Source organism: Limulus polyphemus, unplaced genomic scaffold (genome assembly GCF_000517525.1).
Source record: "Limulus polyphemus unplaced genomic scaffold, Limulus_polyphemus-2.1.2 Scaffold1030, whole genome shotgun sequence".
NCBI lineage: Eukaryota > Metazoa > Arthropoda > Merostomata > Xiphosura > Limulidae > Limulus > Limulus polyphemus.
In genome coordinates, this window is record NW_013666640.1 from 169,183 (window position 1) to 184,317 (window position 15,135).

A 15,135-nucleotide genomic window follows, 5' to 3' on the forward strand; every position below is an offset into this window, starting at 1 on the left:
AAAAAAAAAAAAAAAAAAAAATCAGGAAATATTCACTTACAAAATAAATAAATTGATAATACCTACACTAAACAGTCTTTTATAAATGAAAAATAAATTTAAAAAATAGAACCTAATTTAGATGAAAGATAAATATAACACTAAAATACATCTGTCCTACTGTAATGATTTTACATAGTTAATAATACAATTATAGATACTTAAACTACTTACCTTCTAAAGATGGCTTTTTTAATGTCAAACTTGGTACATTACATAGGTGGTCAGCACTTCTTCTGTACTTTTGCCTGCCACCACGTACTCTGTCTAATCGAACACCTTTAATGAAATGAGGCTGATGAATGACCAGTTTTTTCACAATGTAAACAACTACAACAACAATATACATTACAAAGCTAGATCAGTTTATTAATACTGAATAATCCATATTTGTCACTCAACTATGACCCGAGCCTGATTCAATTCTCAATTCTTAGCTTCTAAGAGCTGCACAAATACAGTTATGAAACATGCACAAGTGAAAAATGAGAAATGTGACAAAGAATATTAAATAAAATAATGCAAAGACATTACATTAAAAATGTCAATAACACCTGTATAGCAATTTTGCAATAAAGAGCAACATTCAGCATTGTATAACCTATGAACATTAGCCTAAAGTTATAAACAATTTTTAACAACTGACCCTGTTTACTATAATTCCAAGTTTACTTAGTGTATATTCATGAAATGTGGTAAGCTTAGTAAACATTACAAGTATGCTGTACACAAAAACTCAGAATTTTTAATGAAGTATTTCTAAGAAAGATTTATCTCTGAATTTACTTTAATCAGACTCTGACTAGCCAGAGTACAAGATGATTTTCATGTTAAGAATAAAAATACCTTTTTTCATCTTAACACTTTCCAAATTTCATTTTCACAACCTCTACAACATACGAAGTGAGTATCAAAAGTTTGTTTAATAAAACTTTATATTTGCTCATATTTTATCTATCCTAACACTATATGAACTCAGTCCATTTGACTGACTATGTAAACATAACAAAAAAATATGAAATAAATCTAAATTACTCTTTTTCCTTTCTAAAATGAGTGCAGATTGTAACTGATAATTTTAATAATTTATCCTAAACACCATCAGACTTGTAACAGTTTAACCCTAATTGCACATGCATCCTTTATTTGGCATGTCACAAGGTTTTAGTGACTTACATTCAAAATTTTATTAATCTACTTTTTGTTTATATTATACCAATTAGTGTAGCATAAAATCTTAGCTAATAATCCATATTTTAATAGTATACAAGTTTTAATTTCTTAATTTTTTCAGACAATATTTACAAAAATCCTGAATTTTCCCTAGAGTGTCACGTGACATTTTCTCTAGGCATCTCCTCTTCTCTATTTTATCCAACACCCCTCCAATAAATACAAAATTCAATGTAAATTACTCACTATAAAATCATCATTGCTCAGACAAACCATAATTTTTATATACTTCAATTTTGTTTGGTTACAGAGCCATCAAAAAGAAAATCAGATCCCTATTGCCACATCCACCTATCACATTCTCTCTTTCACGATTTATTAATAGTTCTCTCTTACATTTAATTCTATATTATCTATACCCAATAGAAAGCAATGGTTTTCATCTATCAAATGATGTATTATATAACATTATTTTTTAATGGAGAATTGTCAATTTCACAGTTAGTACAAGCGTTATTTCCACGGGAAAGGTAAGAACTAGCTTGGATGATTTTGTAACAGTTCTTGTTGCAGAGTTAGAAAGCCAGAAAAATTATGATAGTTTGAATAATAACATTAAAAAAGTAGACAATTTCCCCTATGTTCTTTGGTGCATTATTTAATTAAATAAAAAAAAAATGGGTTAAGTGTCATCAACAGTCTAGAGCAAAAAAAAAAGAAGACTCGGGTAATTACTATATTTCTTGTTTTTCATGTTTATTCTTAATTTATTATTACAAAAGTAATAAAAAATTAAAAATCAATATCTCTTTAGATTAGTTAAGCTAAGATTAGGTAAAATGAATAATAATGATATAATAAAAATGTTTCACAAGGCACACACATGAGCAGCTCAGAATAGCTCATGGGTAATGTAATTCGATAGCGTGAGCTACACATTCCCCAAGTGATTTACAGCTTATAATGGCATGAATAGTAGCTAAATACAGTTAAAAGGGCAATAGAACTATAGACAGTAATTTACGTTTAATTTCATACTTTTTCAAGGGGTGTTGGATAAAATAGAAAAGAGAAAATGCCTATAGAAAACATGTCATGAATGTCACCTAGGGGAAATTCAGGATTATTTTTATATTGTCTTGTAGAATTAGGAACTTAAAACTTATGTACTATTAAAATATGGATTATTAGCTACAATTTTATGCTATACTAATTGGTATAACATGAACAAAAAGTAGTTTAATAAAATTTTGAGTGCAAGACACTAAAACTTTCTGTCACGCGTAGTAAAGAATACCCGGGGTAAAAGGGTTAAGCCTTGAAAACTTACGAACTGTAATATACCCCAGGGGCACAGTTGACTTGTGTTAAGATGAATAATAAATGCTAAAGGGCAAGAAAGGAAAATAAAACATAAAAATTAACTATATGTGAAAAGGGAAAGACCTAAAATTACAAATATAACCAAAAGAAGATCTTTAAAGATATTCAACAAAAAATTAAATGGTATGTAATTTTTCTACTTCATACATTTAATCATTTCCTTGCATTGTACATTGATGATAAGAGCTAGAGTTAGTGATGCTGTAGCGAAAATGAAATATAAATATTTACCTTAAAAAAAACGTTTGATATTCGTTTAGGAGGTTTTAGAGATTATGCAAATGAAATTTGAAAACTATAAGATGAAGAAGTGTTTTTATACTTAAAATGAAAATCACCTTCCACTTGATTTATTAAAAGTTTAAGTGCAAGTAACTACAATAGATAAATAACCTATTTTTAGTAAAAACACTTAATTAAAATTATGTAATTTTTTGTGTACAAGATATTTATGACCTTTAACAAAATCTTACCCATTTTTGATAGAATATATTAAGAAATCTCTGAGTTACGGGGAAATTCTCAATACAGGATTTTGTAAATTGCATTAGCCCATTGTGAAAGAATTAAGATAGATGTCATTTAACATAGTTCACAAAATGCTCTTATATTGGTTATAAACATGTACCACTGACAAACAATTGTGAGTAAATAAGTAATTTTAAAAGCTGGAAAGAGCTTCTGTGGTGTATGTAACAAATCTATTGATATCTCAGAAAATAAAGAAGGTAGAGGTTTTTTATTTAAGTTCAGTCCTGTCAATATCTGTAGTTGGTGTTTCTAAGTGGTGGCCAATCTGAAACCCATAAAAAGGAAAAAATAAAATCTAAAACAGATAATTCAGAGTAAAGAAGTATCACATGACACAGAAAAGTGAAGATAGAGAATCTTAAATATTTCCTTTTAAAATTAAGAAATTAAAACTTACATAATATGAAATTTTGGATTATAAAGTACATAATGATGCCAAGTTTATTAACATACATTGATAATAATGTTATTTATTTAAAGTTTCCATATATCACTATAAAAGGTCATGAAATGCACACTTTGACTCACACACACATATGCACAAAGTGTTAAGAAGTCCCTGTAAAAAGGAAAAATACAACATGACTCCAGCAATGTAATTTAAATCAAACACTTTTTGAAGTCAGAAACCCAAACAGTAAAATCCAACACCTCAAAATCCCAGTGAAATTAGTAAAATGCCTCTTAGCGATTAGTAACACCAAATGTCTGATACAAATACTCCTATTTTTGTAAAGGTAACAAAATAAATACATAACCTCTGCCATTAACACTACCAATGGTCAATGGACACAATAAAACAACATTTTCTGAAATTTTCCATTTTGATTAGTACAGAAGAATACACATTAAATGACCAGCAACAAACATAGCTCATCCAAATCCAACAGAACCATTCAACTTGTTTGGAAGATCTTGCTAAGAAACTGCTTGAGAAGAGGCAGAGAAAACTTGCACATATAAAGAGGAGTGACCAAAATTATCGTGTCAGCCATGGTTTATGGAAATAACTGATGCAGAAAATCAAAGCATAAGGAGTTGTATATTACTGACTTCATAACAAGGTCAAGTAACTGTGATGTCTAGTATACTTGAAACAACTATTAGAAAAAACAACTATGGATGCATAATTAATGTTACAAGAATGCATTTTGCAAGATAATGTTGATGGGCCAGAATGCTGAAAAACTGCAATACAGAAAAGGCCTGACATTCCTAAACAATGTTCTAAAAAACAGCTTTGGACTGAGTGTTGCTCATACATGCTGGTACCACAAAGCACCAAAGTATTGTTACAATGTAATAATTACACACAGTCTGATAGAACAAAGAAAAAATTGTTGTAATATCTTATACACTGCCTATTATTCAAAGAGGATGAAATAACAACAGTAATTAACAAATATGGGGTATTTGTATTCAGTATTTGAATGCTCCTTTGGGAGTATTCACATTTACCATGGATTCTTGGTATATTCTTCCAAGTTATAAGCATCTGTCCATAATGTTGATCGATAGCAGGTTTGATGAAGTCTAACAAAAAGACATCTCTCTACTATAACTTGTAACTAACATCAATGTCACTGTGGATATCTGGAGTAGCAGACAAATGTGCAGCTTTCTTGGAATCACTGGTCATTTTATACTTGACTGGAAAATGCAAACAGTCATGCTGACATGATGGCATTTCAAGGTGGGTCACAACGTGATAACATTGCAGCTCAACATGATGAAGTAATAAATCTCTAACATCAACAACAAGGTGTCATATTTAACATCTGATAATGCACCAACATGATCAAGGCTCTCTGCTTGCCTGGATTTGAACCACAAACACTACCTATTGTGAGAGATGGTGATAGCTCATCTACAAATAGTGACTCAGAAGATGATCTTTTGGATAAATCTAAATCAGAAGACAATTTATCCAAATTTCTTCCTGAACATGCCCCCTGCTTTTCCCATATGCTATAGCTTGTGGTCAGGGATGGCATGAAAAAAGCTAGACCACTGCTGAAAGTAATTTCCAAAGCATCAGCCATTGTGTCCTACATTCAAAAATCAACACAAGCAACTGATCTACTAGAGGGAGAGGCCAGAGTTCAATCGGTAACACCAACACAACGGAACTCAGAAATTAAGATGATTAAGTCTTTATTGAAGATTCTCTAGGAGAAGTTGTATAATCTACATACTGGTACATCAAAACATACTTTTCATGATTGAACTGTGCTTGCAGATTTGGTAACAATACTGACAACTTTTGAAGAGGCAATACATTTCATCCAGGTCAGAACACTTACATCCAGTTATGTAGTACCATGTGTTTATAGGCTGATGACCGAGATTTACAGCATGCAGTCCAGATATAATTTCAAACTTGTCTCCACAATGAAGAACTCTGTTCACACCTGGCTGACTCAGTATGAGCAACGAAGTGTCTTCTGCATTGGATCCCAGATTTAAACTTGACTAGTGTTTCACTAGACCTATGGTCCATTAATCCAATCAATTGCTCCTGCATGAAGAAGTCAAGAAAGTTTCCTGAACAAATAATCCTAAAACCATGGAACCAAAAGAGGACTGTAAATCCCCCTCTTGCAAAAGAAGTAAGCTCTTTAGTTTATTTTCTGCCTCCAAGAAAACAGCCACCTCATCTTCAGAGGATACAGATATCAACACCTACCTCTATGGTTCTTGCTTTCCTGAAGAAAGCAACTCTCTAGATGGAAGAACCATCCATTTAAAAAAAAAAACTTTCCTTCCTTATCTCTACTAATCAAATGCTACCTGAGTGTTCAAACATACTCTGCTCTCATTGAGTATTTGCTTAGCATCAGAAACAAAACCCTCAGACCTGATTGCCACAACCTCACTGACAAGACATTTGAGAGACTTACATTCATAAAGAACAATGGACAGTTACAATATTTATCAGACAAAAATCTTGCTATATTAATTAGACATTAAACTAGATCATGTTGGAACAAACAAAAGTAATAAAATACTCTATATATTGTAGTTGTATTGTTCTTAGTAAAAGTACACCAATATTGATAATCATGCATGTTATCCTTACCTTCTTTAAGCATTCCCATTTTTAAGCATTTTTGAAAACGGCAAGCTTGGCATGCTTTTCTTCTTCGTTTGTTGATTTCACAATCATTTGATGCTGGGCATGTGTATTCTATATTTCCTGAAGGAAAAAGTCAACATTTATTTTCATTCAAAAATATGCAATGATTAAAATTAACAATCAAGCAAAATATGAAAAACATACTATATGAAATATCCTACAGAAGTAATACTTAATTGTAATTTATAAAAATAAATTATTTCATGGTTTGTAATACACAAAAACATATCAATCACAAAGAAAAAAATCCATAACTCAATGTCATGACAAAAAAAGACTGTTTAGTTTAGATGTTATTGATCGATTTGTTTTTGTGAGTGAATATTTTATTACTGTTTAGTTTTTGTTATAATAAGAGTTAAGGACAGACAATTGTAGGAAGTTTTGTTAATAATTAATTGATGTTGTGACTATCGAATGACACGTGCAATACACTGACGTCGAGAATATAGAAGGCGGACAGATGATTAAGTGATAAAGATATAAACAGAGCGAGACAGACAGAAGCAGACAGATAATAGCAAAAGAAAGTAAAGTTACAAAAGGAAAAGTTAACTAATGTAGAAGTGATAGGCCTAACAACTTACACTTATTAAACTAATGTTTAATATGTTAGAGTAAGACAAACAGCAAAAATGAAGATATGAAAAATAATTTATTCCATCAAAGCATGATTCTAAAGTAATTGAATCAGCCTGAATTCACTTTGCTAAAAGGAACAGAGGATCTTCAGAAGAAAAAAGATCAAACGATTATGGTTACTTGCCCCACAGTTGTAAGTGAATCATACACAGAATACTAGTATGATAGTAACTGAATAGGCATAAGTGGACTTTTGACAAGAAGGAGAGAACTACATGCATAGTATTTATGATATGCCTGTAATATCTATAGTGTTGAAGAATTTGTTGTACATACGTTTAACTTGTTCTGAATATATATATATTATTTTGAAAACAAGTGAAGTGCGTGCTGTTTATTCATCATTAAATTTATCGCTAACAAGTCACACACACCTACTGTAGAAAAATCCTACGCCCAACAACAACATAGCATATATTTATACTATTAAATATAAGTAAAAACCTTTTTATTCTGGCAATTGGCAAAGAATTATATTATAAGTTCTGATGCTCAATGGCTTTTAAAAGGCAGACATTCCCTCTTCAGAGAGTAAACTTGGAGAGTAAAGTGCAAAACTGAGTTAAGTGGTCTTCAGTGGTATCATGCATATCTGTGGTAGCCAGTACCCCATTCTAACAATGTAGATATGTTTAGCTAGCATCTGAAAAGGATTGCAGCAAGTGTGACAGTGACTCTACAAAACATTAGAAAATGGAAGTGTGTTTAGGACATAATAATTAGTAAAAGAGGGAGTAAAAACATGAAGTGTACAGTGAAAATGTTACAATACTGAAATGATTATTGTGTACAAGTTTTAACAATGCATAGAATATTATGCATTAAATTTTTCTTGATAATACTATTTCAAAGTTAACCGTAACAATTGCTAATGAATGAAAACTTTATCCCAGTATCATTGTCAATGTTACTATATGATAATGGTTACTGTATAAACAGTTTACAAAATCATGACCCATAGGGAATAATACTGTTTAAGTTAAGTGAGTTATGAATGGTTACGTACCCTGAATTGTCCTCTTGAAAAAGGCTTTACAAGCTTCACATGATGCAACTCCATAATGAAATCCTGAAGCTACATCTCCACATACTAAACACAATCTCTTTGGACAGTCACCTACTTTTCCATCAGAAGTTCCAACAACAGCAAGGCCAGTTGGCCCATCAATAGCCATAGTAGTGCTCGTACAGAACATCTCTTGGTGGTGGCTCTCTGGGCTAATAGGTGGTGATGGTGAATGTTCTGCTGCATCACTCTGGTAGAGATCCTGAACATAGATAAACTTTCTTTAAGAAACATTTTAAATCAAAAGAGAGAAGAAATGGCTCAAAACTAATAAAAGTTTTCATCAAAGAGTAAAGGTTGCCTGATTAACAAATGAAAAATTATCAGATTACGATAAAATAACACTAAATTAAATTAGTTAAGACCAACAAGATCTTACATAACTTTTTAAACTTTAAATAGTTTCTCTTCTTCTTTTTACTTCCTTTAAATATGATACAATAAGACTATAATCTTAATTTTCATTAATACACTGGGCACAAACGTCATATGACAGTTTCATTAAAATTTATAATAAAACATTTCTTAAGAAACAAAATGTTTGCTCAAAATGAATTGAATGTATTACCATAACCCAATAAGTCTTAGTAATGGATTTGACATATAACATGAATTACATGTTTATTTAATATACTACAAGCATATATTTCCAGTTTATGTTGATAGATTATACATATTACCAAAATGTGTAACATGTAGATATATTAAACATATTTACAACATATATATTACATATCTGTTGAATTGCTGTTTTGCCATTTTGTGTACATATGTACACGTACACAAAATTTTTTACTTCAAGTAACTTTAAAATTAATATGAATCAGCCCATGCATGGCACTGAAGCAGAACTTCTAGCACTTTTGCTTTTCATCAAAAGCTTATATAATGTAAAAACAAGTGCTTATGTAGTGTAAAAATGAAAGCACTTTATTTCTGCATAAAATTTACAAATAAATTGCAAAAGAGCCTCATCCTGTAGTTTCTTGGTATAGCAGCTATCATTTCACTCGTCACTATCCTACCATCTCACCACTGCTGAAACCCTGTACAAATCTCTAAATACTGCACACACACACACAACTTCAAAGGATGATAAATTCTGGATTTCATGTACTTAAATTATAAATACCTGCATAAATATTGCTGAATATTGAGAAGAAAAAAAAAAAGTAATTAATAATTTTATGTTATACTAGCAAAGGTGCTCAACAATGCTGATGGTAAAAATTAGTCGCTATAAAATGGGGTATTGGTCACCCTTTCAACTATTTTGAGCCACAGTATATAATCTATTCGATGGAAAAATACCCATACTACATGCAGCATTAAAAGTCATTTTCATCTCGTGTCAATCCAGCATCCTCAACAAAATCATGTATAAATATTGTAGGAAAACAAGGATTAAACTTCGACCAGTTTACCAAAGACTTTGTCAGTCAAAAGCAAATTACAGATTAGATTACAGTGGTAGTATTACTAAGAAGTAAAATAAAATATGATCTCATAAAGGATTGGATAGTCATATTTATAATAACTAACTTGTATTACCTACACAATACAATAATAAAGTAACATAATTAGCATTATCTAAACACTATTATAATCATTGCCAATGATTTGGCAATTTCAACCACAATTTCTCTTTGAAAACACAAGACCCAAAAGAAGCAAGGAACACATAAAATTAGTATTTAACATGAGCCAAGATAGTAGAACATAATACCAGCTTCATCCTTGTATACAAACTGGTATGAAGTATTATATTTAGATTAATCATGAATCTAAAATTTAGTGTACTATGACTGTACATAAGGTAAACTTTTAAAGATCAATTTAAATGAAAATATTAATAAACTTGTATTTTGGCTTTCTATTTTCTTTTCATGGAAATTTTTATCCACAATTTTGCATTAATCATATCTGGTAGTTATCAGAAAAACCCAACAAATAACTACACCAAAATCACCAGATGAATTTTGTCCAATATTCAAAATCATTATATATTCACCTAATCATTGGTATGGATGTGTCATAAGGACTGTGCTGTAATGTATGATTGTGTCATAGCTATGCCATGATTATCCTCATATCGCTCTTAGCTATATCACTTAGAAGTTAGGTTGATCCAAAGCAGCTGGTGCTCCTACAAGCCTGAAAACTTCAAGTATTGCATACCATCACACATCATATCCTTCAAGAGAATCTTATCATTTCTCATGTCCTTATAAACCATTTGAAGAAGATCTTTAATCCAACTCATAAAGGTTGCAAGAGAAATATTACATGGGAATGATTACAACTTTTGCATAATCAGCTCTGCAAGCCATTAGAAGTTCCTTAGGAAACTCGATTCTCCCAACCTGATACACCATTACTATACTTGCCATAAATTGCCTCTTTAAGCAATAGCTCTAACCATGCTAATATCTGATAAAGAATTAGTAAATTATGATGATGATATAAATCTCTTATGAGAAATGCTTGAATTACAAATCCTCTGTTGCTGATAATAAATAGTGTTAATTGCATTACTAAAGCAGATTTCATAGTCTCCCTCAATGCAAGCTGTTTTACACCTTTCATGTGGCTGTTAATAGCCACTTTCCCCATTTTCTTTTTAAGATCAAACACTTGTAACAAACAATGAACTTAGCCCAATATCTTATAGTAGTGCAATTAAACTAATCACTACATTAGCATCACTGAGCAAAGGCTATTAAAAACACAAAACTCTGGTATCTTATATAAACGATTTATATACAAGTATTAGGCTTAGTACTGGAGCTGTTTTTGTTTTTTTATTCACAAAACTATCTAACAGTTGCAAAATGGAAATCTCAAAGGATGATCTTCTAATGTGATCAACTGCTTAGCAATTGTGGCAACACAAACTTTACCATGGCCTCTATGATCAGTTTTTAATAAATGTTTTATAACATACAGTTTATAAACTTCAATCAACAATGCAACAATAAGTTTATTTCATAAAGAAAAGTATGGTACTCTCAAGTACTAGCAATGGAATTTCAATGCTTTACAGGACTGGATATACAGAAGCTAAATTCCATGACTTTCCAGACTTTACAAGCACTTGCACAAACTCTATCCAAATTCTAGAAGAATTATTTAGTAAGAAGCCAGAAAAATAAAATAAGACCATATTCAGAACTGATGGATTAGACACACAAACCAGAAAAGAAAGAGCATTCAGATGAACTAAACTGCAAAGACATCAATCAGAATATATTCAGTAAGATAGCAAAGTATTTAAATATTTGAGTGCAGACCACATTTATCAGAACCAAAGTTTTAAATAAACCACAATTAGATTCATGACCTCAAAATATCACAACATGAAAGCTAATAGTATGATACAAAACCCATGAAAGAAGATAAAATGGGCACCTCCTGACCACTGAAGATTACTTCAGTGAAGTTGTCCAAGTGGATCATACCCCTCAAATACAGCACTGAAATCAGTGGAATGTATAAACATAAATATAAAAACAAAAAAAAATGATTATCAAATAATACCAGCACTTGATAGTTGGGCATAGTTCTTAACACCTTTTCATTTTAAAATGAGAAATGATAAGGAAAATTTTCATAAATAATCGTTCCAAGTTGAAATTGTAAGTTGCTTCTGTACATCAAAAAATGTAAAGGAACATGTGTGATAACCTCCATTGTTGATAGATAAGAAGATAATTAATCTTTAGAAACAATAAAGAAAACACAAAATGATATGAGGAAAGATGTTAGATCAATTAAATTCCAAAGAGAACAGGAACAAACTGAAATCTGGAGGGCAGTCTAGATGAGAGACCCTAAAGAACTCAAGGATGTTTTAGAAAGGGAAACCATATACATAATAAAATAAGCCTCTTTCTAGAATGAAAACACCCAATTAGAGAGGGTCCAGGAGGGCTCAAATTTAGACACTTCTTAATTTTTTGCATTTGTCAAGTTTTATTACTTGTTTTTATGTGCCTCCCAATCAGACCAAAATGTGACACATTCTCAGCTTAGAGCTGCAAATTATAAATACAATACAAATTAAATATTCAAATTATGTTTCACTTTTCCTTTCAGCTAATGATTGTCTTATTTTGTTTCATGTGTTATAATATGTTTTATTATTATAATCAGGAGCCTCAAAAGATAGAAGTGGCCTGGGCCTCTCTGAACCTCTGAGAGAGCCTTAGAATGAGAACTAATTTGTCCAATAAACCATCTCCAAGATCAAATGGAGAAAGTGGTGAAGCAACAATAGCACAAGAACATTGAAAATTTATTCTTAAAAGTGATAAAAACTAACTCAGAGTGAGATTTGTTCTGATACACAAAACAAAACACCACAGAAGAGATAACCATGTGATGAATCCTCTACAGTCTTGAACATATAACCAAAACAATGGGTAAAAACAATCTGGCAGTCCATGTAATAAATAGAAAAAGACAAGCTGAAAAATTCATGATGAAAAAGGAATCCGTGTAATTGTGATATGGAATATAACAAAACACAAGGGGGAAAAAATGCAAATATTGCAAAAATATCAGTAAATAAAGAAATCCTGAAGTAATCTCAAACTGTGACTTAAGTACAAAAGAATGAACAGTACCATTGTTCCATTGGGGATCTTTTATTGCAAGAATAAGCAGAGACTTCACACACAGACACTTAGCATTTGCAAACACTTACAAAAAGGTTAATAACTAAATACAAAATCTCCTGAACAGAAAATAATCCCATAAACTAAAATTCAATGAGTAAAATCACAAGTTTAACACAAAAGAGTTGGTCAAAAGTAAACTTTAATGAAGCATATCAAATAAAAATAAAGCAAAATAAATTTAAATATATAAAAAGATATAATGGATGGGTGGATAGATAGATATAGATTATGCTTACCATGACAACTACTGCAAACCCAAGTGGTTTCACTTACCAAAGTTTTGTCATCAGGTGACCAGCAATGACTTTTACTGCTACCCACAACTGGACCCATACTTCCACTAGTGACAAAATCAAGATCTGTTTGGCCATTGGTTAGTCCTGATGTTGTAGGTGAGTAGATATGTGGTGAAGGTGGACAGTGTGACAACGCAGTGTTAGAGCAAGATGCTTCACAATGATCTTCTGCTTTAATTTGTGTTACAATCACACTTCCATGGCTAGCCATTCTGCTGCCCTGTAATGTGCAACAAAAACCAAATGCACCTCTGACAATCATACTTTGATCATTTAAGCTAGAAACTTCATTTCTGTAAACATCTCACCTGAAGTCTTTTGTTTTAAAACAAATTTGATGTCTTGAATATTATTATCAATGCTAAAAAGATAAAAGTAACATAACTGAAGAGAACATATTTGTGTGTGTGTGAAAAAAATTTACACTTCATTTAGAATCAGTCATCAAATTAGAAAACAAACTTTTTGATACACAACATATAATCTTTAACACCATTATGGACTCCACATAAAGCTATAAGCTAGTCCACAAAATGAAAAAAATGTCACAAAAGATGATCATAAATATATCCTTTAAAATTCCATTATATATTGATAGTTTGAAATATTTTTATTCTTTAATTTGATCATACAGTCTTAGGATAATGAAGTGTATGATTTGCAAAGGTATGATAGTGTTCAGAAAAGTACATTTTATGCAAATATTACTTTATATCACATAACTAAACAGAATAATATTTTTAGATTACTGGTCAAATCAATAGTAATATTCAGTCTCAACCAGAGATAAAGAGAGAGAGATATTCAAAAATCCATTAGACAGGTACTGTTTCTTTCAGAATGTCATACAAAATTATATAGCCATCCTTAATTTTGAACTGATGGACGAGAAGAAAGGTAGCTAGTCAAAAGCACCCACTAAAAACTCTCAGGCTACTCTTGTTTAGAGTTGGGCGGTTAGTGACACTGATAATCGATTAGTTGACCAGTACAGTGTTCCTCAAAACATGAAGCCTAAAAGCTAGAAAAAAAAAAGGTCGGGTAGGAGTGCTATCAGCCAATTCCTTCCTTCTCATCAGCCATTACAGAGAAACTCAGTAGCTTTGCCATTACAAAGACAGGACAAACAAGTTCGGTAGCAATGGGAATCAAACCTGAGCCCCTCAAATCAGTAGTGCCACAACACTTACTTATACCTGAGTGTTAACCATTTGGTGTAATGTTTATTACATGTAGCAAAATCATTTTTGACACAAACATCTTTTATAATTTTTTATTTCCTGATATGTATTATATATTTTCAGCAACTTATATCTTTAAAGCTTGTTTGCTTGTCTTGTTGCAACATCATTATTTAAAGTTACAAACAAATCAGCAATTCTGACAATTTTTTTCTCTTGAAAACACAAATCATATATAAACTTACTTTTTATTTCTTATATAAGGATAATTACTCAATCATCATACCAGATGAACATTCTTGAACCACTTGCCAAACTTGTTAGTTTCCTTTTTCACTGCTTGTCAGAAAATTTAATTCCCCTTCTGCCTTAACTCATCAACAGCCGATTATTGTTTTCAAAGTTAACATATTTCTCATACTGGTTCTTGAGATAATGAGTGACTCACCCATACAACAAATTACTGCCTGAAGATTCTAATAACACTAATGAAGTTTTATTTGTAAATACATATTAACCCTCTCAGTACAGTTTGATTAACTTAACCAAGTTCTTGGCCCAAATTGACCTTTAGAGTTTGCATACCATAACTTTTAATATGTTTTATGTGTCTTCACACAATTTTGCAAGCTTTCAGTAAACATTACAATCTTTTGTAGACAAAAAATCAAATTTTTCATGAAGTTTTTCCCTCGGTAAATACCCATAGTCAAATTGCTGACTGTTCCTGGTGATTTTCATGTTTAGATAAAAAATAGTTTTCATCTGAAAATTTTCATTTTTCACTTATATAATCTCTAAAACCTCCTAAATAAAATTCAAATATCTTTCTTTTTCAATTTGACTGACCTCATAACAACCATAAATATATATATATATATATATATATATATATATATATATAAAATACACTTTTTTCTTTCTAGAATGACTTTAAATTGTAACATGAAACTACATTTGTTTATCCTAAGTAGCTCTAAGTTTATAACAGTATACATCTATTTATAAT

At 30.9% G+C, this 15,135-nt stretch overlaps 1 protein-coding gene across 5 annotated transcripts in view; it reads right to left on the reverse strand.

Annotated features, from left to right (window-relative positions):
• The window catches only part of LOC106461780 (steroid hormone receptor ERR1-like), a 101,670-nt gene that overhangs the window by 16,274 nt on the left and 70,261 nt on the right, over positions 1 to 15,135 (reverse strand). For all 5 annotated transcript variants that reach the window (XM_022388832.1, XM_022388828.1, XM_022388830.1 and 2 more), the window contains 4 exons: positions 12,923 to 13,165; positions 7,911 to 8,172; positions 6,206 to 6,322; positions 214 to 318 (listed from right to left, as the gene is read on the reverse strand). In XM_022388832.1, the coding sequence (XP_022244540.1) occupies positions 214 to 318; positions 6,206 to 6,322; positions 7,911 to 8,172; positions 12,923 to 13,156 (718 nt within the window). In that variant the 5' untranslated portion in view covers positions 13,157 to 13,165. The remainder of the gene's footprint in view (positions 1 to 213; positions 319 to 6,205; positions 6,323 to 7,910; positions 8,173 to 12,922; positions 13,166 to 15,135) is intronic.